This window comes from Malurus melanocephalus, unplaced genomic scaffold (assembly GCF_030028575.1).
Source record: "Malurus melanocephalus ecotype Western Australia unplaced genomic scaffold, MMel_1.1 scaffold_56, whole genome shotgun sequence".
Taxonomy (NCBI): Eukaryota; Metazoa; Chordata; class Aves; order Passeriformes; family Maluridae; genus Malurus; species Malurus melanocephalus.
The window spans coordinates 698,148-722,303 of record NW_026623288.1 but is presented as its reverse complement, the minus strand read 5'-3'; the positions used below and the strand labels follow the sequence as shown (position 1 = coordinate 722,303).

Here is a 24,156-nt window from a genome sequence, read left to right as displayed (position 1 = left end):
TGCCGGGGCTGTGCCGGGGCTGTGCCGGGGCTGTGCCGGGGCTGTGCCGGGGCTGTGCCGCCGCCGTGGCCCGGCCGGCTGCGGCGGGAGCGGCGGCAGCATGCGGCAGTCCCTGACTCAGCAGCGCCCGGCCGGCGTGGCCCTGCCCGACTCGGTGGGTGAGTGCCGGCCCGCGGGGGATCCCGATCCCGCCGGCCCGGGGGGCGCGGGGCCGTGGGGTGCGGGGCCGTGCGGGGTCCCCGGGGACCCTCCGGGGCTGCTGCGGCCGGGCCGCCCCCTCCCCTCCCCTCCCTCSCCGCCGCCGGCCGCGCTCGGTTCGGCCGTGTGTCCCCGGGACCCCCGCGGGCGGTCATCGCGGCCCCGCAGCGGCGGCGGCATCCTCGGGATGCATCCTCGGGCCGCTGCCCTCCCGCTCCCCGCAGTGGGTTCGGGATCCCCGGTACCGATGCCATTCCCCGTCCCCCCAGCCGGGCAGCAGCCCCGCAGCGCTGYCGGGCCCGCAGTCCGAGCCCCGGGGTCGCAGCTCCCACGGTGACGCGTTTTTAGCAGAAAAATGGGASCAAAGGAGAGGGGCTGGGAAGAGAGAGGCTCGGTGCCACCTGCCCCCGGTTCTCCCGGGGTGAAACTTTGAGCTGGCTTCTTCCTTGGGCTACTCTGTGCCTGTTCTTTGCTTCTGTCTTTTCCCCCCAAAGCACAAGATGGAGAAGTCTTGTTTCTGTGCCATCTTGTCCATTTTCTTCTAATAACTGGGGGAAAAAAAACGGAATTAAATCAAGGGCAGTTCAAAGATATGCATTACTGCAAACTTTTAAAGAAATCTGGAAAAAACTGCTACAACCTTGTCTTTAGAGTGCCTTATAYATATATGACAACTATAACAAGAGGATATTTCTGATGCTTAAAATAAAAATGATCATTTTAAGACCAGTGCCCGTTTGGAGTGCCATTTTAGCAAAAGCAGTAGTCAGGCTATGGGTAGCATTAATTTCTTTACAGCTCCCTCACATAGYAAAGCACAGTGTTTTGGATCTCTTAGTCTATTTATGTTGTGGTAAGCACTGCAAGTTTTGGGATATCTGTTTGGGATAAATGACAGAGAAAAGCTATTGCTGTCTTTTGAAAGCACAGATGGCAAAGCTGAGGCAGTTCAGCTTCTGTGTATAGAGCTTTACCAAGCTCAGGAGCAAAGAGGAAAATGATCTGATGGGGAATACTTTCAGCAGAAATTCATGTTGAGGGAGAGGATTTTGTCAGAGCAACCCTTCAGCAGTTATTACAGAGATACTGGGTATGAGTCTGAAGCAGCTGCAGGCATCCTTACAGGAGTACAAAACCACTGTCTTTCTAAACACAGCAAAGTGTTTTCAGAGGAAGAAAAATATGTAATTAATATCCCAATACAGAGCTGGAGTGGAGGTAATCATATTATCTCTTCAGTTTCTCATCTCTTTTCCCTTCAATATCAAGTTAAATGATTATGGCTGGTTTTGTCAGAACTTGAAATAACAGGTTGGTTTTTTTATGTTAAGCTTTTCTTTTTCTTTAAATCCTATGAGGAATATTGAAAGGCTTTGAGAAATTTTCCAATTGAAACCTTATGTTTCTGTTTTCTATTGAATGTTGATGTGTCCCAGTCCAGAGCTGGAAGCAACACAGAAAAGAAGAATGAAAAACACGATGGTGCTGAAACAAGTGCAGCATCTCTAAATGGTGTTTCAAGCCACTTCTTTCAGRGTTGTTTTCTGCAAAAATGCTATTGCAAGATACTCTGGTTTCTAAGGGAAACAGCACATTTTGCAGGTGTTTTCATGGTCAGTTTTTGCAGCATCTGTGGTGGCAGTGCAGGAGCACAGGTTTGGGTGTGTAATTTTGTGTTTGCAGCTGTGCCCTGCAAACATCTGCATCCCCACAGCCCCACCGTGCACACGGGGAGCTGTGTAAGGAACACAGGGCTGGGCTGATTTACCTTCTGCTCATTTGCCAGCCAAACTGGAGCAGTAATCAGAAGTCTGGTAATCACGTGGAAGCAGGGTGAGTTAATCCTTTCTCTCCTTTCAAACCTGGTCTATGTAAGAAGCAGCAAATTTTCTCCAGTTTTGGTCCCACTGCTATGGATTTTTAAGACTTTATGGRSCACTTGCATTTAAATGGTCACATTRATGCACAATTATTGTGTTTGGAAGGCAACACATACAAATGGCTTCATATTTTAAATATGAATATTGGATTATTTAAAAGGCTAGATTTCCTATTATTAACTTATTTGTCAGATTTAGGAGAATAACCCCAAATGTGACCTGCAGCAAAGAGTCAGGTACCTTTAKTTCCAGCCTATAAAACATGGCTTAAAAGACTAAGGATCATTGATAAAATATCCAGCCTGAATCTTGGGGCTGTTTAGCASTTTTTTAATATTTTTTTGTTTGAAATTAGAACTGTCTAGCTGTTTATTCCAGCTAAGGACTAACCAGTTGTCAGACTCATYGCTCTTAGGACCAGTGATGCCCCAGAGGTGCAGTCAGACCTGGGCTCTGGAACATGAGCAGAAGGTTTGTGGGTGGAGAGCTTTCCTTCCAGAGACACTGGTCAGTCAGAARGCATGRTGCCTTTTTTTATAAACCTCTCTTRCCTTTCATCTAGGGCAGGGATGAAAAGGGCAAGGAAGGACCATCCAGTGGTCTTTTCCAACCCTTCAGTGATTGGGTGCTCTCCTTCTGTTGGGCTTTCAGCCCCAGGTTCAGCCTTGTCTGTGATTTCACGCTCGTCTGTGGGTGGAATGATCCAGCCTTGAGCAGCCCAGAGCATGGGGAGGGAGCATTCCTGGCAGCAGCACAGCCCCAGTCAGGCTGTGGGGAGCTGTGGGGAGCTGTGGGAGCTGTGGGAGCTGTGGGAGCTGCTGTGCTCTTCCCTGTGCAGAGCTGTCCGTGAGGAGGAAGGGACAGCGCTGGCAGCAGTGTGTGTCCATGTGGCTGTTGGGGTGAAAGGATCTCTTTATCTGCTCTGCAGATATGCACACACCCTACAGAAGGGCCTGTGGGCACCTGGRCTGTGCACCTTCGAGACAAAAAGCTGCCCAGCAGGGCCTGGTGTGCTTCTCCTGCTGGAGAATTTGGACAGGAGGTTGTGTTTGGCTGAGCAAGCCTTCCCTCATGGCCTTTCTGCAGGTGTTTTATCTCGCTGGGCACAGACTGCTGGAATCCCTGCACAAATGGGGGGTCCCATGGTGGTTTGTTTTAGGGAATACACTCAGCAAGGGTGAAAGCTGCTCTTTGCTCTTGGGACACGTTCCTGCCCTTCTCTGAAATGCCCTGAGAAGTGCTGGGAGCCTCTGGGGTGRAAATACCCTTACCTGCTCCCAGGCCATGGGAATGGGATCCAGGGTGGCTCCAGAGCCCACAGGGAGCATGGCAGGGACCCTTACAGCCCATTATCCTACCAGCTGTTCTTGCAGGTGACGAGTTACATCTACACAACATATGAAACATGATCAAAAGGATTGTTCCACAAAGGGACAYCAAGATGGCACAGCACATGCAGACCAAACACTCCCCTAAAGATGTTGCTGAGAGTAGTGTCGCAGCCAGCTTTCCTCTTGGCTGGTGGAATCACTCTTTTATGTTTATGCTCATTTGGGAGATCTATAAATATAGAAAAAAAAAAACAAACCCTCATCATCAGGCAGCTGTAGATGAGTTTTACTAATCCACAAAATTCATTATTCAAGCGTCTAAAAATACCTGGTCCTTGCTGGAAGTAGAGGATGATACTACAGAAGAGGGAGAAGAGGCTGTTACTGGTGATGTCTCATTTGCATGGAAAACTGTGGATGCCTTGTGATTACAGTCAAAATTGCCCCCCTCAAAACAAGCAGCATGCAGTGTGGTTATTTAGCTTGATGTAAGTAGATAGATCAGAAAGTATTGAAATGTCTGATGGGAATATTTCTCATTAGCTCAATTGCTTGGGGCCAGCGGGGCTGGGAGACTCCGATGTATCTAAATGAGCTCTGCAGAGTTGCAGTTCTTCAGGCTCTCTTCATCTACGTCAGAGCAGTGATAAGTAACTGTGGATTCAGATGCCCTAGTAAYGCTTGATAAAGCATGTTAGTGAAGGTGAAAAGTGACAGCCAAACCCAAAAATATTCTCAAGTTAGGAGAAAGGAAATTCACCGTGGTGTGGTTGGCAGTGGGAGGAAAAATTTGTGGTGCTGTGACTCTCCCCAGACGGAATCAGCAAATTCTGTTGTGTGTGTGTGTGTTTTTAGGGTCGTTCAATAGAAGAAAAAGAAATTCCCTCTACGTAACTGTGACTCTSCTCATTGTGTCAGTATTAATTCTAACGGTGGGCCTAGCTGCTACAACAAGAACCCAAAATGTGACTGTTGGAGGTTATTACCCAGGGGTGATTGTAAGTATAGAACTCCTAGGTAGGTCTAGAAAACTTATTGCCTACAAAGTCCTTTGTAATGCTGAAAATGTTATGAAGGGTGATCTTGTCCTGAATATTTTGCTCAGCTACTTCATTGCCATTTGATTTATTTGTTTTATTATTATTTTGCACCTGCTGCTCATTCCCATGCGAAAATCCCATCCAAGTGGCAGCTTCCTCTGAGCTTGGGTAATAACATGCTTTTGAGCTAGTGGTGAGACAGAWAAATAGGTTTTATATCAATCAAAGCAACCTTAGGACTTCTTTGTTTGTGTAGATCGCACAACCCCGGGCAAAGGGGTTGGCAAAGTAAGGCAAAGAAGGACCATGCTGCCAAAAGCAGCTGAGAGAGACCAGATCTTGAAATATTGGTGACATGAACTTGTGGTCATAAAGTTCACTTGCAGAAGTGTTTAACAGATTGGAGTCCCTGGATGAGGAGCTGTGGCAGCTTGCCAGGGGAGCATGTACATCAAAGCCACGAGCACATCCATTTCTTCTTTTTTGCTATCAGCAGCYGAAAATGGGAAAGGACAATCTTGTGCCTTCAAATGGCTTAATTTAGAGAGCACCACTGGTGTCCAGCCTTCATTCAGTTAGGTTTATACTGTCCTGCAGAAGCTTGAGGGGCAAGTACATCACGACCCTCCCAGCATGAGCAGAGGTCTAACACGAGCTGGAAAACAAGTCCTGCTCTGCTCCTGTGCATGTCTGAGACATGCTGAAAAAGAAGCACTGAACTGCAGTCAAACTGGGTGTCTTAGGAGGTTAAATGCAGCCAGAAGCCCCAGCTAGAGGCTCCTGGTGTAACAGCTGTACAGTGCCACCCATCTGGTTTGGAGCCTTGAATCTGGAGGCTTGAAACCATTCCAGACAACCAGGTGGAGACTTGTTCTTGCCTCATTGCTGTTTGATTTATTTGCCGTGTGTTGCTGATCTCAGGGAGCTTTACGCTGTGCTCCAGTCCTTCTATGGCTGAAGAAAGCCCCCTCACAGCCATTACAATGTGGAACATTGCTGCAGATTATGTTGGGCCTCTTTGGTTTAGGTTTTTTGGCTTGTCCCAGTGTCTCCTGCATGTAGGAGATCTTTTTSCAAGAGAAGTGTAGAGGGAAGGTGTTGAGAAAGGTGACAGGCTGGCTGCAGACTGTCCACACTCCCCCTGCACTGTGCCAGCCTGAGCTGAACCTCGTGCTCCAGAGCAGGTCCTGCAGATTGATGCAAATGGGCAGAGCCTGCTGTTCACGTCCCCTTGACATCTCCTGAGCTATTTATGGGCCGGGAACGTCAGCATCACTTACGCTTTTTAAAGATTTAGTCTACTCAAGGAATTAATGAATTCCTGGACTTGGGAAGGGCGTTGAGTTACTTTATTCAGAAGCACCCTGGCAATTTGTGTTTGTCACCAAATTCCCCCTCTCGGTTCATTAATCTGCTCTGTGGAAATGTGTGATGACCTCACCTGTCCTGCTGCACAGGAAAACATTTCAGTGTGCTGTTGGATGCTTCAGCAGGTGCTTAAAATAGCTGATGTTTCATAACAAGCTGGGATTTCTCCCTTTGCTGGGGAAAAAGGCGCCACTGGCTGTGGTGTGTCAGTATTTAGTGMGCTGTCCTCAAGCAGATAGAGCCAGAGGTCTCTTTGTATGAATGACTTCTCTGTGTGGGGACCAGTGCCATGGCTGAAATCATTTTATGGAACATAGAATCATAAAATGATAGGATRTTCTGAGTTGGAAGACMCATCAGAATCATYRAGTCCAGCTYYTGGACARCCCCAAGAATCAYACTTTGTGCATTGTCCAAACACTTCTTGAACTCAGACATGAGATGTCTCATTGCTGCCGTGACTTCTTTCCTCCTTCAGCTTGTATTTGTTGGGCAAACACYTCTTGTGCAAGGAGGAAGCATGCAGAGATGTTTGCTTCAGTGCAGGGGATTATCTTCCCAGGCCTCTGCTTCCAAGGAAGGACTGGAGACCTTCCACACGTCGGTAGGATTTCATTGGGCTGGGTTTTGGGAGGGTTTGAGCTTGTTTTGTTTTTTTTTCCCAAGCAGCTCAGTTCCTCTTTGGTACAACTGGAGAAGCTGAAGCAGAGGGTGCAGTGATATCCTGTAGCCAGGCTGCCTTCACCCTCCTCTGTGACCACCCAACCCTTCCCAACTCCATCAGTGAACTCCTTGGCTGTGTCTCTGCAGGAAATGTCACCCAGAGTACAACAGCGGTGCTCAGCAGATAAGAGTCAAGCTCAGGTGCAGAAGGCAAGCTCCCCTATGGAAGTGAGACTCGGAGATAAGTGTGTTGTCTCCAAGTTGTAACAGCTGCCAGAATCTGTGTCAATGCCTGACCTTTCTTAGGCTTTCACTGGCAAAACTCTTCTGTTATGGTTCCTTGCCAAGGATGTTGGCTTGAGGCTTTACTCTGGAAAAGCACATTCATTTTGTGTCCTGTCCTCCTTTCAGACAGACATCCCAGGGGATCACATCTACCAGCAAATAAATGATGCAACTGATGATCATTACTGAGATCTCCTTGTCCCATCCATGGAAGAATGAGTAGTTTTTCCATTAGTGCAATGAGAATTCCTGTTAACAAGAATCTACCAGTTTATTTGGTCTTCACCTGCTGGATGTACAGACCTGCTCTAATTTCTTCTTTTTGAATTATCTTAAATTATCTAAAGCATTTTACCTTTTGGTTTGAGGCTGCTCTGRAACACCATGTGGATATTTCTCTTAAAGCTCAAAGGACACAAAACATTTTTCTTGAGCGTTTGCCTTAGGCATGTGTTGCCACACAAGTTCCCTCTGCTAAACATCACCGGACTGCAAATTTTGCCTGGATCCACATTACTGTGAATGCCTGGATCTCCCAGGTTTTTATGCTTGGAATTGAACTATAAATATCCTGTTACTTGAGGAAGGTAGGGGTGTTATTTGCCCAAGCTGAGCAAMATAATAATCTCAGAAGCACTGCAGATCAGAGTGGGGCAGTTCAGCAGTGCCCTGGGTCTGTGCCCTGCCTGTCAGCCACTCYGGTGCAAAGCAGCCCCTGGTTTCTGCTGTGCTGCCACCATGGCAGTTTGTCCCTGCTGTGGGGACAGAGGTCCCTGATGTGGGGACAGTGTGAGGCAGGCAGCGGGGAAGCAGCAGCCTGATCAGCTGCTCTGCTTTAATCCCTGCTCTTGGAGCCAGCCACCCTCCCTGCSTGCAGCACTGCACCAAAGGTTACTGGGCTTAAGCAGGGCAAGCAAAGATTGAARCCCAACTTCTATCACATTTGTGTCTGCTGATCTCTGCACGTGCCTCTGCCTCTTCTTTTGGGATTTATTAAACTTTTGTTTTCTGTTCCGGGATTTTCAAGTATCAATTCCAGATTAGTTGACTCACTTTGAATCACTGCAGCTTGTCTCGTGCCTTGTTCTTCTTCCTGGGGAGTCAGACAGTTACTGGGCATTTTCACACGGATCTTTGCTGACCCCTGGTCTCTTGGCTGGATTTGCACCTCCTTAATTTGACAGATCCATCTGTAGGACTTTTCCAGCGTTTGTCATTTGCCAGCCCATGAAAGTGGGGTTGGATATGCTCTACACCAACCAAATTCCTTTCTCAGTGTGACACAGAATCACTTTTCCATCTCCCTTCTTAGTCCATGGCTCCTGCTTGAAGTCCCTGTTTCTGTCCTGGCTGAGGTGTGCTCTGTCCTAGAAACTTCCACTTAGTGTAGATTAAAGCTGTGGAGAAAGGAGGTGGGAAATTGCTCTCCTGGCTGACTTCACTAAGCTAAAATAGGTGTTGTCAGTTACAACAGCAAGGAAAGAACCTTTCTCTGCAGTAGCTTGTTCTGTTGGCTGGGCCGGTGTGAGCTCTTCTGGTAGAACACCCCAGTTGATGCATCCTCACCCCTGGAAATGAGGGAGGAGTCAGAGAAGGCAGAAAAATTCTATGCTGAATGCTGGAATGCTAAATCTTCTAAAGTAGAAATCTCCCTTATTTAATATTTCACWCTGAGTTAAAAACCCATGCTCAGTGAGGTCCCTGGACCCTGGTCCCACAGGTGTTGGTGCTGTGGTCCTGCTGGGTTTGCATCTGGAGACTCCTGAGTGTTTGTAGGGCTGTTCCAAGACAGCAGGGCAAATCCTCATCCACCAGCCATTTCCAGCATCACTGGGCAGGATGGAATTCAGAACTCATCCTTTTGGTTTCTGCACGTGCTTTTAGTGTCATGTGTGGGATACACCTGGTAGTTCCTGCTAGTGAGAGACTCCACTGATTTCTTGCTGAAGGAAGAGTGCTYACACATCAGCAGAATGTTCTTTTGCTGCTTCTGGATTTAATTATGTTCTGTCTGTGTGTAAAATATGTCGGGTATCATCCTGATCTAAATGCTAACAATACACTGTTTTTCAGCTCGGTTTTGGGTCGTTCCTTGGAATAATCGGATCAAACTTGATAGAAAACAAAAGGCAAATGGTAAGTGCTTTATAAAAACTTTTCTTAAAAAATGACAGTAACTCAAATATTGTATGTAAAGAGTATTATTTTAGGTTTTCCTAACTCTTCCAATGTAGTGTATCTCTTGAGAAGGGGAGATGGTTCCTGGTAGCCCAGGAGCAGCACTCAATGGGCACTCTGCCTCCTGCCCTCCATTCAGCTCTCCCAGGAAAGCGGCTGCAATCCCTCCCCGATGGTTGTCCCAAACTCTGGCAGTGAGATCCCTCCAGCCTTCCTCTCGGGCTGTCCCTGCAGCCTGTCCTGCTGGGCACTGCCTGCTTGGGCAGGGATGGAGGGGGCTCAGTGTGTGCTGCTGACCTAGGCTGAGGCCGGTTCTGCAAAGGCAGAGGGAGAAATTCCCTCCTGAACAAATCCAGAATCTGCCTCTGTGCTGCCTTTGCCATGCAGAGCAGGAGAGGGTGAGGGAGACCCTGCAGGAGGTGACATCTGCCTTTCCCACATCAGACAGGGTGCAGGGCAGGGGAGTTTCCCAGTGGATATTTTTTCTTGTTTTCACCCTGGCTGTGCAAGAGCAGCATATCCTGTTCTTTCTSTCATGTCGGTGTCTGCCTGAGCCACGACCATACCGTGCCAGCCCAGGACTCTTCACACCAGTGCCCACAATGACAGTGTGTCTCTGACTTGCCTTGTTTGGTTATTCTGAGGAGCCCTGGGTAGCCTGCGCTTTTTCTTTTCATCTCTCTTATCGTTTTGTGTCCTAAAAAACATTCGTGACCCAGCTTTGCAGGGATTGCATCACTGCTGCCTGGGCTGGCAGCRAGCGTGTCTCCGCTCTGACCGCAGAGAGGACCCGCAGTAGCTGTCACTTATTGTCCCCGTGCTTTAGTCACACGTCCTCCTTGCCCAGGAGCACTTCACAGTGGCAGCTTTGTCCATTGCATGTTTCCRTAACACCACTGGCCGTGGAGGATTTATTTTTTTTATCTTCTCTGAACTTCCCCTGTGCCCTAGTTAGCTAAAAGGCAGCGTTAGTCTGGCTTGTGCAGCTGAGGGCAGAAACAGCCAAAAGCAGCTCCTGCAGTTGTGTTGTTGTTGTGTTTGTGTCAGTGTGAGGAGTGCAGTGAGCCTCAKAACCAACCTGACCGAGCACTTCTCACCCATCCCGACAGCTGACAGGAACAGAKCTCTCTGCTTTTCCTCACCCCAGTGAATTGACTCCCATGCCATGCTTTTACAAGGGAAGGGAGGGATTTGTGTCCACAGGGCGGGCCAGCTGTGCTCCCACGCAGCTCTGCACACACACCCTGCCCACTCAGCAGCTCCCAAGTGAGGAGTCAGCAGTTTACATCCCTTTGTGACAGCCATCCGTGCCATGGAAAAGGGAGACCCAGCAGCTTCCTGGGCCCTGTGGGGCTGCACCATTGCCCAAAGGGAACCTCAGCACAGGACACTCCTGCTTTGCCCTCTCCAAACCCAATTTGTCTTGTTGTCCAAATGCTACTCGGTGTGGCTGACTTCATCTGGAGTTAGATGARTGAAGATCAGTCAATAATATCACACAGCTCGAGAGAGGGACTTCTGCTTGCTACAGTAACAGTATTATCAACCCCAAATCAGAAATCTTATTGGCAAGTTGGAAACTGTGATTTTTAAATTGATTTGTATATTTCAATTTGCTGTTTGTTTTTTTTTCTCTATCATAAATTCTCAGTGTTTGGTTTTCAGGCTTTTCGTTCTACATCTGAGAGAGAGGAAACTATGTAAATAAAGTGAGCAAACCCATTTCTAGCAKGAGATCCTTATCTCTTGGTAGGGCTGTTACGAAAGTATCATCATTAACCTTGTATTTATTTTAAACCACCATATTAGCAGCTCCTATCTGTGAGCAGAGATGACCGACAAATTCCCTAACTGTATATATTTAGTGTTTGGCTCACTTCCCATCTCCAAGGCTCATGCTATTTAGGGAGAATATCCTCTTTCATGTGTGTATGAAACAAAGGACAGTACTGAGAATAACTAAACTTGCCACGAAATAACCTAAGCCATAAACCCCATTTCTTCCACTGACACTGCACTTTCTCTCCTCGTGTGGTTTCACTGGTTTGGTAGTGAGCAAGTGTGGCTCTGTAATGGATAGGGTGAGTTGGGATCCTGACATGGAAATGCTGGGGCTGAGTGGGGAGGAAATGCAGGAGTTTACAGCTGACAGGAGCAGGAGCAGAGCAGGATCTGTCCTGGAAAGATTGTCACCTGCTGCCATCTGCAAGTGCTTTGTGGCACAGCATCTGGTACTCCAGGAGCTGCTTGTTGTGACCATGAGGTGCTTGTGTGGCCACTGGGATCATTTCAGAGCCTGTTCTCTGTGCAGCTGTGGGTTTGATGTCAGTGCCTCAAATCCTTGCCTCATCTAGAAAACCATTTTATTTTCTCCCATTTTKAAGTAAGCAGTTGTACAGGGGCCACTTGCACTGTCCCAGGTGAGTCCTGTGGCATCTCCAGTCATTGTTCAGGCTGATCTGATCTCTTACTGGAACAAGGTCTGGTTTCAATGAGGGAGATGTAGGTAACACCAGTGTGATTAACCTACAAATCCCGAGGTACTTTATAAACACACATAGGATCCTTCTGGACTGTGTTTGCCAGGGGGGTTGTGTTCTCAGCAGCATGTTTGTCAGGTGTTATGTTTGTCAAGGGGTAAGGGTTCGCAGCAGCAGCTCCCCACAGCTCCAGGGTGAGGAGAGAAGAAAATCTCTCCTTTCTCTCCAAGGGGGAGTTGAGGACAAAAGCAGCCAGAAGAGGAGGTGTATTCTCAGCCCAAGTTTAGCCTTTTGGAGTCATGGAAAAACCTGCATTACTCTGTGGAGTCCCCAGAGAGCCCGTCTGGCACAACGCTCCTCCTCTGCCATCAGCAGGACCAGCCTGTGCAGCCAGGGCAAACATTGGGTCATTGATTGCTTGAGGGCTTATTGACCGTGGTTTACATATCCTTGTGCAGAGGGCCCAGATCACTTGGTTGTGCAGAGGCAGGTGATACTTTGCTTTGTTTTTCTTTCTCAGCTGGTTGCATCGATCGTCTTCATCAGCTTCGGTGTCATCGCTGCGTTCTGCTGTGCCATAGTAGACGGCGTCTTTGCTGCCAGACACATAGTAAGTGCTTTAGCAAAACACAGCTCCTGCACTGCTTTTACTCTAAGGAAACRAGTGATGGTCTCTGCAAACCTGTATCAGGCCTCATCAAACCCTGTAAACATATATCATGTTCTGAATGCTGCTTTAAATCATGAGCTTTAGAAAAATGTTACAATTTTTTACAAAAATATTTTAAAATTAGTGAGAAGCACCAAGACCTTAAAGCTTTGCTTTGGGTTTTTTTTTGGCTTTATGTGTTTACTGAGTCTCACAACTCTCAAGATGTAATGTGAATTACAGCTATCACCCAGGGATAAGGTATGAGCAGTAACATCCATTTTGTTTTAAATGTAGGCAAAGCTAATTCTTAATGCAGAGCGAATCACTGGATGCTGTAGTAGAATGAAGCCATTTGATACGAAGCTCATTGAAGCGTTACAGTATAAAAGGGAAACATTTGCTGCAGGTTCTCAGTTTCCATTTGGTGACTTAAAAAAATTATAAGCTGCTGCTGTCGTGACCAATCACTAGCACAGTGGGATGTGCAAAAGCTTTAATTATTACTATAGGAATAAAAAGACACAATTCCATTTCAGCTTTTTGATCGAAATTTATAACTGCAAACAGATTTTTGTCCTGCAACCATTCAATTTGATGACTTTTTTGAAATTTTTGGCAAAAAGGGATTGAAAAGACAGATTTGGAGTTTACTTGTATCAGAATGAAATGGCATGTCAGAAGGTCAGCATTACTCATGAAATGGAAACTCCCTGTGTCAGCTGGCAGGTTATGCTCCTTGTGAAGCTGGCTCTTCTTTCCTGCCCCTGAGTATTCCAGGGTAGAAAGGTGGCAGGATTTGGTGACAGAGCAAAGGGCAGCTCCACTCTGCTGTGTGAYATGTGTCCAAAACCAGCCGGTCCTGGCCACCTCTGACCCCCTTTGCAAGGGTGTGAGCTCATGGCTGGGTTTTGGGGTGAGCTGGCAGCTCCTCCCAGCTGGCTCCGGGGGTGGCTGCGTGTCTGAGGCAATGAGAGCTGAGCAGCTGGGATGGCAATGGCTCTGGTTTCTGCCTCTTGATGAATGGAYGGGCTTTTGGCCTCATTTTACCACCTGACAGTCCAAAAGTGTCACCATCTTGCTGGGGACATGCTGCTGCCACGGCAGCACACATCATTCTCCCTATTGCCTGTGCTGCCACTGCTGTGCCACCCCGAGCTTTGGATCAGACATCTTCAGAGCCAGTCTGGCTGCTCTGGGCAGGGCTCGATGATGTGGGTACCCTCCTACACCTCCAGCACTGCTTTCCCTGAGGTTTTGCCCTGGAGACTGAGCTGCCCCARAGGAACACATTAATGCATATTTGCAGGCTGAATTGCTGGTGATCCTCCACAGCTTTCCCACAAGACATTGAAGAGCCCAGGAAAAACAAATTTGCCAGCAATTAACGAGAAATTGTTATGATTCAGCACGCAGAGCCCTTAGAAACAGGTCAGGCAGACCTGGGATGTGTCTTGTAGGATGAAGAATAAATGCTTCAGTTCAGCATGGCCACCACCACCCAAGGAGACCCAAAGAGACTGTTSTTCCTGTGCTGTCTGTAACAAAACCAGGGTTAAACATCACCCCAGGCTCGGGGTGGGGTCTGCAGAGCAGCTGCTGTATTGAGGTGCTGGTGTGAGATCAGGGTCTCTCTAAAGCCTGGTCCCTTTCCCCAGTCCCTTTGGCTGATTTTGGTTCTGCTGCAGGGCTGAGCTGGTGCTTTTTTCCCCGGCAGGATCTGAGGCCACTGTACGCGGGGCGATGTCAGTACTATTCCAAGAGCACGACCCCACCAGAGGTGAGAGCAGGTTCTGCTGTGTCCTGTGACAGCTTCTTGGTGCAGGGGTAGGAACCTGCTGCCAGACAGCTGCTGCAGTGTCCTGGAGATCTGCAAAGTGAAGAGGGGGTGGGAGGTTGGGCCTGGGGCAGGAGCAGGATGCTGGGAGGATTTGGGWGGTGAGTTCCTCCATGCACTGCCTCATTAGAGATGGAGCAGATGGAGAGGAAGGGATGTGGGATAGGAAAATTCACCAGTTTCTCTGGATCTTTAGTGGGTTATGGCTTCAGACAGCAGTAATTTCTGGGGATTTGAGCAGCATGGACCAGCCTCTGTACCTCTCTTGTTGTCTTCTCCAAAGAGAAGCCTGYTGGGGAGGGACGATCCTGCCACATACTGATGGTGTGTATGAATGTCCTTGCCTTTGCTGAGCACTGATTGTCTCTCACTTGTGATTGTCCTCACAAGTGCCCAGGTAGCTTTGGATAACCACTSTATTCCAAATTAGAATGCTTGCTTGAGGTGCCAAGTCCTCCTCAGCAGCCTGGGCGTGGTCCACTCTCTTCTCCAGCCAAGGGCTGAAATGTGTGAGCTTGGCTGTTACCACCCTGCAGACAATTAATCCCTGATGAGTTCTGCCCCTCTGCGGGAATCTGGCTGTTCTTTTGGATCATGGACAGCTCTGCTGTGCCTTGCTGTGGGGTGAGGTTCTTTAATTCAGCAGCTGCCTGTAAGAGTTGCGAAACCTCCTTCCTCTGCAGGGAAGCGTTTGTCTGAGTTCCCCACTCGAAAGGAAGCGCTGGGCTATTCTAGTCCAGTGAGTCTCTGTTCTGTTAACGGAGGACTTTTTAGGAGCAAGATAAGAAAAATCTGCCTGCGGCTAATCCGGAGATCACTGAGAAATCTACATGTAAAACAGTGCAAATAGCAGCAGAARCTATGTTTGGGGATTGTGTGGTTCCGTGCTTTATGTGTTTTTTTCTGTATTCACACAGGCGGTCTGTCACCCACAGCGCCGTGCCCCTTGCACGCCGAAAATAAAAACCAACACCTGYTTCTGCTGTGACCTGTACAACTGTGGGAAGTAAGCCAAAAATGCCRCTCCTGGCCCTGGGAAGGGCGGGCAGTGGCCGTGCTCTTTTGCAATAGTTGCTCGCAGGATGCTGTCGGTTAATGACGGTTGTTGTGGGGAGGAATCTTAAGCTCTGTTTGTTCAAGACAAAGCAAACCCGGTAAAAGAGGGTGTAAAACACACCACGGCCATCGCAGCTGTGCGTGAGCATGCTCTGGGCAAGCCCAGCTTCAAAAATGAAGAGCACTTTCCATTATTTTCATGCTTAGTGTCCTCCTCATGTTTTTCACCTACTGAGTGTCCCTTCTCTTAACACCTTCCTTCTCCGTTGGCACTGGGCCTTTTTTTTGTTTTAGAATATTGAAGATGCAAAAACTGGGACACTGTTTGTCCTCACCTTGTCACCATTTCATTCCCCATGTTGCAAACAGAGAGGAGAATTCACAGGCTGGTGCCATCTGTGTGTTCATAAATCCATGTCCTGTGTGCCCAGTGAATGTCTTTGATGGTCACACGGGGTTGGAAGGTGAACCAGCACYGTGCAATGACTCAGAAGGTGGTTACCAACCGAGAGCCTCTGCACAGTGATCACACCACTGAGATCTGGCTACTGTGCCTAAACCAGCTTAATTTACAGCTTATACCATGTGGAGTGTCTAATRTGTGTCAGCAAGCAATTAATAAATTGATTTTTTTACTGCTGGCTCTTGCCTGGGGCTGTTTCAGGCTTAGCATTTCTCACAGTACTTATCTGGGCTGGCCCCCACTGAAATCATTGATCGTGGTGGAGGAAGATCAAAAGCTGGTGTTGGGAGAGGGTGGGTGGTTCCCTGTGCTGGGAATCGTGATCCCTGGTCTCTGTAGGACTTTGTGGGTGTAAAAGAGGGGTTAAGCTCATCCTTTCCTTGAGCAGTTTACAGAACACAATCCCGTTTACTAGCTGAAGATAGCAATACACAGAGAAGTGATTAGAACAGAAAAGCTTGGAACTTTTCTGTATTTATTTTRCTTTTGTTCTTCCCAGTCAGGCTGGTCCAGGGACCTGCCCCGGAGCCATTTCCTCCTCTCTGATAAAAGATATCAATTGTTGCCATTTTAATCTTGCTTTGTACCACACAAGCATCCACCGAGGAGGTGCCAGTTCTTTTGGGATCTCAGTAAGAGAGGCACTGACACTCAAGACTGGTTAGTGCTGATGTAAAGGATGGAAATCACTGAAAAAGTGACAGCAATCTTGCATCGTCCTGATTCTGGGAATGCTGGCTGTAGCAGCATGGGATGAATCCCTTCCCATGATAAGGGACATGATAATGAACCCCTTCCCGTTGATCAGGACATGCTGAACAGCTCRGGGTGTTCTCTTTGATGCACCAAGGCCCTGGGAGCTCTGTGCTCTCCACATCTCCATAGGAACSAGCACACAGCACACTCAGTTTGTGTTGTTGGAGGGTCACGGTCAGAGCTCAGGGTACACAGAGGTCGTGCCAACCTCCACACAGGTTTGTGTAACCTGTGCTTATGATCTGCCTCCATTCTGCTTGAAATCCCTTTCYCCTCGTTGCAAGGTCTCCTGCAGTGGCCTGCTACAATGAAATGTGGGAATAAAAAGGGCAAAGAAGCTGAAATTGAGTAACGAGGGAAGGAGGGTGACTCCTGTGAAAGGGAGTGGTTTCCTGCAGACCTTGTGGAGTCTGCTGGGGAGCTGTGCYTGGATCTCCTGCTTCTTGACCTTAAATGTGAGCCTGTTCTTTCCACTCTCCCCAAAGCTCTCATGCACTTGGAGCCTACCCCTGGGTGTGAGCTGGCAGATAAGYCATTCATAAGCTCTTGGTACTGTTTGTCCCTGATAAATAAGTTTTCTRAAGGGGAATTTGCTGTAGGACACATCTGGTCAGCCTTGCTGAGGCGGTCAGAGAGAATTTGTTCCTGAAGAATTCTGCTGCAGGACTCCAGCCCACATGTTGTAGGAGCTCTTCCTTTCCCAAAGAAGTCACCTAACCAGATTTGACTGAGTTTTCTCCGTCTGGTGGAAAAGCTGCCTGTGGAAAAGCTTCGAGGTGTGAACAGGAAGGCAGGAAACCAGGGTGCTGTAGAGCTGTGAGGGGAGCAGGGCACAGCTGGACGTGCTCGGTGGCTGAGCCCTGCAGAGCCAGGGGAGCTGTGCTGCCCTATGCCTGTCCCACTCTGCTCCCATCCCATCCCATCCCATCCCATCCCATCCCATCCCATCCCATCCCATCCCATCCCATCCCATCCCATCCCATCCCATTCTCTGTGGCTGTGAGGAGCAGCCAGCACTGCCCTGGTGCAGCTCCTCGGGGCACAGACTGATTTCCCAAGGTAATTCCAAGACTGGTTTGTCCTTGGGAAGCCTCCAGAGCCTCTGTGGAGATTTCAGAAGAAAGAAATAACTGGCAGGTTCAGACACAAAGTCATTGGTTTCAGAACAGAGCGAGCTCTTCATTCAGGGAGATCTTGGATGCCACAAGCACGGGATCTCAGAGGCTTTATCCCCACTCCCTCTGTAGAAAGGTCCAGATTTCCATGAATTGCAGAATGCATTTCACTGTCCAGCCGTAGTGCTTAGATTTTATGACATGTGGTGCATTTTTTTATCATTACTGTTGGTTTTTTTTCCTAATCTAGCCGGGTAGAGATTTCTGGAGGGTACTATGAATACATTGATGTCAGCAGCTGCCAGGACATCATCCACCTTTACCATTTGCTCTGGTCGGCGACGATTCTGAACATAGTTGGGCTGTTCCTGGGAATCATTACAGCAGCAATCCTYGGAGGCTTTAAAGACATGGTAAGAGGGTATCAATTTCTCTGTGCATTAAAGAAAACAAATCAGGCAAATTGTCTTTTAAAAAAATCATGAGAACTATTGGTATTTCAATGCAAATAATCTTTGCATTACTGCAATCAGTGTGGAAAGAAGGACAAGAAATAACTGTAAGGAAAAAGTGGAAGTGATTTATTTTTCTGATCTTGTTGCCACCACCTGAGCACAGTTAGAAAAGATTAACAGAACTGAGTGATTGTATTTTCAAAGGGAACCTTCACAGAGGTGTTGGCAATACCAGGATGATTAAAAATAAGCTCTTTCTTAAAAATTGATCTTCCTTTGCATAGCATTCACATTCTACAAGGGATGTGTGGTGGTTGCTCATTAATTGTTGATTTTATAGTAGCAGTCTGAGCTTTACAGACTGTTGAAGCAGCTGTGTAAGGCTGAAACTCTCCATCTAATTTCTTCATGGTGCAGAACCTGAGAGGGTGATCTGGGGAWCAAAACCAAACTTCAGATAATGAGAAAACCCTGTTCTGACAATGTGGGCTTTGAAATACCCTCACTTAACCAGGGGGCCTGTCACCTTCCATGCAGTTTTATTCTAAACAGCACAAGTGAATGGGTAGAACTGAATGTTCAACAGATGCATTTGGGGTTTTTTCAGTCTCTTGTGACTCATTTGGAATAATACAAAAACAGACACATAGAAAAGAGCATTTGTTGTCCTAGCTATATGTTTCTCTTACAAAAGAATCTTGGGCCCTGCACTAAGGGTACCTTATTTCAGAATTCTGAACTCTTTTCAGACTCACCACTATCTTCCCAAATAAAACAGGAGACACATTCCCAGCTGTGCATTTTAGCTCTTTTAGATTTGATCCACACCAGAAATCTGTAACCCTGCAAAAAGAAGATATATTGAAGTGTCTGTGAACATCAGTACAAGAGGAGTTGAACTATCTCAAAATGCACTGAATAACAGAGTAATCAGAATTAATGGATCATTTCTCCTACTTGTGAAGATGTAAATCTGTTTTGTGTGAATACTGGTGTGCACTGGGCTGCTGCCAGCTTGTTCTGTGGAATCTGAGAGGAAACAAAAGTGTCTGTGGAATGAAATAACCTTGGGATTTAGCTGCAGCCTGAGAGGGAACTGGATTGCTGGTTGCTAATTCAACAGAGTTGAGGTCTAAAGATACACAGAGCTCCTTTAAATCCYTTCTGCTTTCATTCAGCTGCCAGGTTTCCATGACTGGGTTAACAGCTCTCTCTTCTTTCTGTTTTTGACAGACTCCTTCCCTCCCTACGCTGAACTGCACGGTTGAAAATGCACAYCCTTCAGTGACCTACTACTCCAGGCCACAAGTGACATCTTACAACAGCTACTACCACAGCACTCCTCACCTGCCTCCCTACTCTGCCTACGACTTTCAGGTGGGCAGCATTACAGGATGTGTTCTTGTTTAGCAGCAAGGTTAAATCCAGCCAGTCTGSAGGACTCTGGGGGCCTGTCTTCCTGTCATTCACACCGTTTAATTTTCTTGTTCCCGTAGAAAATGGTGAAATTTTCCTACTGGGCACTGGTCCTTGGGAGTGCTCTCTCTTACTAAGGCAGTTTTTTCCTGAAGGTTGTCCTTGCAGTGRARRCAAGAGGTTCTGYTRCCTRYRTCCCTCCCCATCCCTCACTCGTTGGGATCACATTAAAAACAGGCACTGCCCCTGGCACTGCAGTGTTCTGAGAGAGGCTGGGTGTTCAGGTGCTGGATTTTATGAGACCAGCTGTTGTGTCTGAGAAAAATAGATGAGCTTTTGGAAACAGGATATTTGAGCTCCTGAAGACACGTGATGCCTGGAMAGCTATTTTGTTGTGGTAATTTTCCACATGTTTCAGATGGTCTGAGGTGTCCCTGCAAGCATTACCTCTGCTATAATGCATCCCTTCCTCTTTGAGGACCTATGTGCTGCTGGAAATGGTGATTTCATGTGAACCTTGCTGTCAGCATCAGCTTTCACTTATTGAAGCAGGTGAGGAAAGCAGGTTTCCTCCTCAGCTCCTCTGCAGGTTACCACAGGGGTGATGTTAATTAACATGTCATACAGCCATCAGGATTGGAGACATTTTTTAATTAACAAGAGTTTAAGATCTTGGACTTAGCTAAGGATCAGCTAAGAGGTGGGCTCTGTGATAGCCACCACACCCCTCATCCTAGCCATGCATTAGAGGTAACATGAATTWAAACATTTCTGGGTTTGCTGCTAGTGCCACTGGACCAAGTTGTTGTTAGGGCTCCTGGATATAATTGAACATTTATGTCAGAATTTCTGTGATGCATTTATACAAATTTGTGACTCATTTTTGAGATTAGTAAAACCTGGGGCAGTCGCTGGTGTTGTATCACTCCCTGCAGTTACAGAAATGTCAATCTCAGTACATGGCAAACCAAGCTCTGCTGCAGAGTCCTCTTCTCAATTTCTCAGCAGTTCTAAGCACTGTCTGCCCCAGGGTTTGTCAGTGTGGCAGCYCCAGAACCTGCAGAGAGCTCAGCAGGGGTGATTTCCCTGCTTTTTAACTGGAGGTGCTGCTGGGCTCTGCTAACAGCTCAGCCAGAYGGATCAAAGTCTCTGGGTCTCACTGCTGAGAGCACAGGTGTTGGCTTCAGAGCTGGCTCAAAAACTGGGCAGAAATTCGGGTAATCTAAATTTAATATAGCCAAGTGTTTCCTTCAAATGCAATTCCCAGTCTGAGCCTTGGTTATCTTGGGGAAATGCCTGGATGGGAGCACTGGCTGAGCCTCTGGCTCTGGAGGCTCCCTTGCCTTGAGCTCTGCTCTGCTCCCAGCAGTGGCTGCACCATCCTGACCCCTTCTCCCCTGACATTCAGAGCACTCGGAGCAAACCCAGCCTTCCCTCTCCAATCCCTTCCAAAGGATGCACTCYCTCTGCTGCAAGAATGCCTTCCCACTCATTCCACGCATTTTTTTCACAGGACAAAAACAACCCACCAGGATTCCTGAGGAAACCTGGGCCCTTGTAAAAACCTGGCTTTCACACCCAACTCTAAAACAGCAGTCCCAGCTCTGGTTTTCGGGGCATCCCTTTCATTTTTGCTACTGGSTGGTGTGTGAAACCCAAGGTTTGAGAAGAGCTCATCAATTTTCAGTTGTCCAGTCTTTGCGAAATGCAGCAAGCCTACAGAAGTGATGAGAAACAAATTTTTAAAAACGTCTTCAGTTTTGAATCTAGGAGCCTCCTCTTGCAAAACGTTTGCTTACAGGCTGTGCTGACCTCGAATGCAACAAGTTATCTGAAGTGTTACTTGTATGAGCCTGATTTGCAGCGGTGRACCTTGAAATGTTAATTTTGAACTGTTTGGTAAAGAAACATGGCTCGCACGAGGTCGTTTCCAGCAGGAATTGGTTACATTCTAGCCTTTGCTGTCTTCCTGCAGCATTCCAGCGTGTTTCCAGCCTCCACTCCTTCTGGGCTCTCGGATGACCCGCAGTCCCTGTCACCATCTCCCAGCTACATGTGGGCATCCAATGCGCCGCCTCGCTACTCGCCACCCTACTTCCCACCTTTTGAAAAGCCACCACCTTACACACCGTAAAGAATGTGGGAAAAAAGAAAAAAAAATTCGCCATTGAAATAATTGTGAACATTTTGTATTTATATTTTACTGTGGGAGGGAGCGGGAGAATAGGTGCGGAAGATAATTGCAAATACAAATATTAGATTGGGCTGTTCTTTCCTGCGAGACTTATTTCAGAAGTTTAACGATGGCCTGTGACAAAGGGAACAGACTGCTGATGTTTTAATGAGTCAGTGGGTAGCAGGTGACCTAAATTTCAGCCTCTTTTGTTCATGTAGTCCTTGATTTTTAATAAAGTGATCCGACACAGATGACAGATTCTGGTCTGCCTTACTCCACCTTGTGCCAAGCTGAAGTAAGGGTAGCCAAGATCAATAGCTGCTAGAGATTATCCATCTGTTTGAGGTGAGGGGGTTTGCAGACAGCATAACTCAACRCTGGTTTTGTTTGGCCTTTGGGCTCCAGTTGTTGGGATTTTGGGTGGGGGGCACAGGACCTAGCTCACAACACTCATTGGCTCAACACACTGGAAAAATTTTGGGGGGAGCTGTGACAGTGCCTCACAATGTAACCCTGTAGAAAAGGATAACAYCATAGGATAGTCCCATGTAGGTTCTGCAAAATTATCAGAATATTGCTTTTTTGAAGGGTAGAAAGCCTTAACAGGCAAGCTGTTTTTATTTCAGGTTGCTTTTCAAGATAAAAGGTGAAATGGAATTGYCTCTGAATTCTGTGTAAGTAACGTTGAAGTCAAACAGTTTGGGTGGTTGCACTGCCTAAATTGTCCTTGCATTCCTATAAAAACCATCAGGAACTGTCTACAAGACACTGAAACAGTGCAGTGAAAATGTTATTTATTTATTTATGTTTGTTTGTTTGTTTGTTTTTTCTTTGGTTGGGAATTTCTTTTTAAACTTTTAACTTTTTTAATGGACTGAATCAGCACCCTGAATAAGCAGTTTTAGTAGCTGTATTTTGGGCTGCACATAAGGAATATCCACTACTAGTTCTCCAAGATGTAAGTCTCACACGGATGAAATTCAACACCCTGTAATATAGGAYGAAACCGAGGAATTTGCAATTACTGTTGTGACTTTCATTTACTCTTCAGCTGATGACTGTGCTGATTGATCTAGATTCCAGCAGATTTTGCATGCATCCTGCATAACACAAGGTCAGCTTTGATATGTGACACACTGACCTGTAAAGTGTGGTTCTACTCCAGGAAGTGATTTCAGATGACAGTGTTCAGATCTGAGCTGCTCAGCCTGAGCATTCTCAACTGCTTTCTTCAGGGATAAAAACAACATTGACATTTTACTCCTGATTTCCTAAAGATGTAATTTCCATCAGTTTGTTGACCCTAATTCTCAGTTGCCTGTCTTTACTGGCAACTGATAGAGAMAAAAAGGTACCTAAAAGTTAAGTCTGGTTTTCAGGATCAAAATGGAATTCATGCTGGTGGGTTAGGCAGAAATCCAGTTAGATTTTAAACTGTGATGACACCTATTTTTAATTCTTTTTTTTTTTTAATTTAAGTGCTGTCAACATGGAAATCAAACACTGAAGTCTCTGATCTCACTTTTCAAAGTACACCCACACTTTATAATGCTGTTTTTAATCCTATGCATTTGCAAAGCCTTTAGGCTAGACTRTGTGTTAACTTTATAATTTCCACTGTCAAATACTAATCAGTATATTAGTTCATTAAAGGATGACACTTGATCCAGAAGCAAGCGTGACTTTTCTCCAGTAAAAAGGGAAAAGAAACAGCTGGAGAAAGGAATTCAACTCATGGGATTTAAAGCAGTAGTGTATGTAGAACATATCCTGGTGGCATTTKGTTTCACTATAGAATGTTGAAGCGCAGCTCCTATAAATTTGCATACTGGAAATAAATTTACATACTAGGGTATCCTCCATTTTGTATTACATTTTACTGAATTAAATCTTGATAAAGAGATCATGGGCAACTTAAAAACAGACAGTACTTCTCTTGATAAAACTCCCCCACAAAACTAGAATCAGAAGGGCACATTAATTTAGTTTCAGGAAACATTTTATTGCTGTATCTTTGAAATAAAAGTTAACACTCTACCATTTGTGCCTGTCAACTAAATAGGGCTAGAAGGACTAGGGGACACCACAGGACATGACTGAAAATCCTGAAGATTGCAAAACTTAGTGGCAGAGAAATMATTAGGAGATGATGGTGCCATTGGTTTTGAGTTGAAAAATACTACCCTTAGGAAATTACCCAAATTATCTTTTTTTTTCCTAAGGAATATTAGAGCAAAAATTACATTGCTGCTTTAAATTCACTATAAAAGGATAAGTACATTTTCACATTTAAAAACGTACTGGTGGTATTTTCTGTTGAATTACCTGTTTCGTTCTGCTTGAGTAAAACTAAGCGTTTAATGTAACTGCAACATTCTGCACTGTATTTGTCATTTCTTATGAGAATGTCAAGTTTGTGACTCATATGTACCCTTTTATTACTTTACCAAAGTTAAATAAAATCGTGTGATTTTTGTAAACATTTATAAATTCCACTTTACATTTTAGCATCTTCCCTGTTTTACAAGCATCTTTAAGGCTATGTGAGAAATGCAAGTAAAATCTGCATTAAAAAAAATTAAGGCAAAAAACCACCAACAAAAATAAAACTCATCTCTATTCACTGTATTGGAAAATAGTTTCTAACAGGATCAGCCAGCCACCTTTTTTTAAAATTCTGTCTTTGAAGGCCCCAATGTCCCCACTCTTCATAATTCTGCAGTTTTACCCACATAACATGGTGCCCTGACCTCAAGCATTGTAAAGTCATTTACTCAAACTGCTGATTTTTCATGTAACACAGATCTGAC

At 46.4% G+C, this 24,156-nt stretch overlaps 1 protein-coding gene across 2 annotated transcripts; it reads left to right on the top strand.

Moving 5' to 3' along the window:
* TMEM255A (transmembrane protein 255A) lies at nt 1–23,896 on the top strand. Of its 2 annotated transcripts, XM_057365643.1 has the most exons (9): nt 1–158; nt 4,265–4,407; nt 8,839–8,901; nt 11,944–12,033; nt 13,790–13,852; nt 14,827–14,915; nt 17,550–17,712; nt 18,988–19,131; nt 21,146–23,896. In XM_057365643.1, the coding sequence occupies exons 1-9, from the start codon at nt 101–103 to the stop codon at nt 21,302–21,304; spliced, it is 972 nt and encodes a 323-aa protein (XP_057221626.1). In that variant the 5' UTR covers nt 1–100; the 3' UTR covers nt 21,305–23,896. The 2 variants fall into 2 exon arrangements, with proteins under 2 accessions (XP_057221626.1, XP_057221627.1); XM_057365644.1 differs by lacking the exon at nt 4,265–4,407 and having other exon boundaries at nt 3–154.
* Nucleotides 23,897–24,156: the final 260 nt, after the last annotated feature.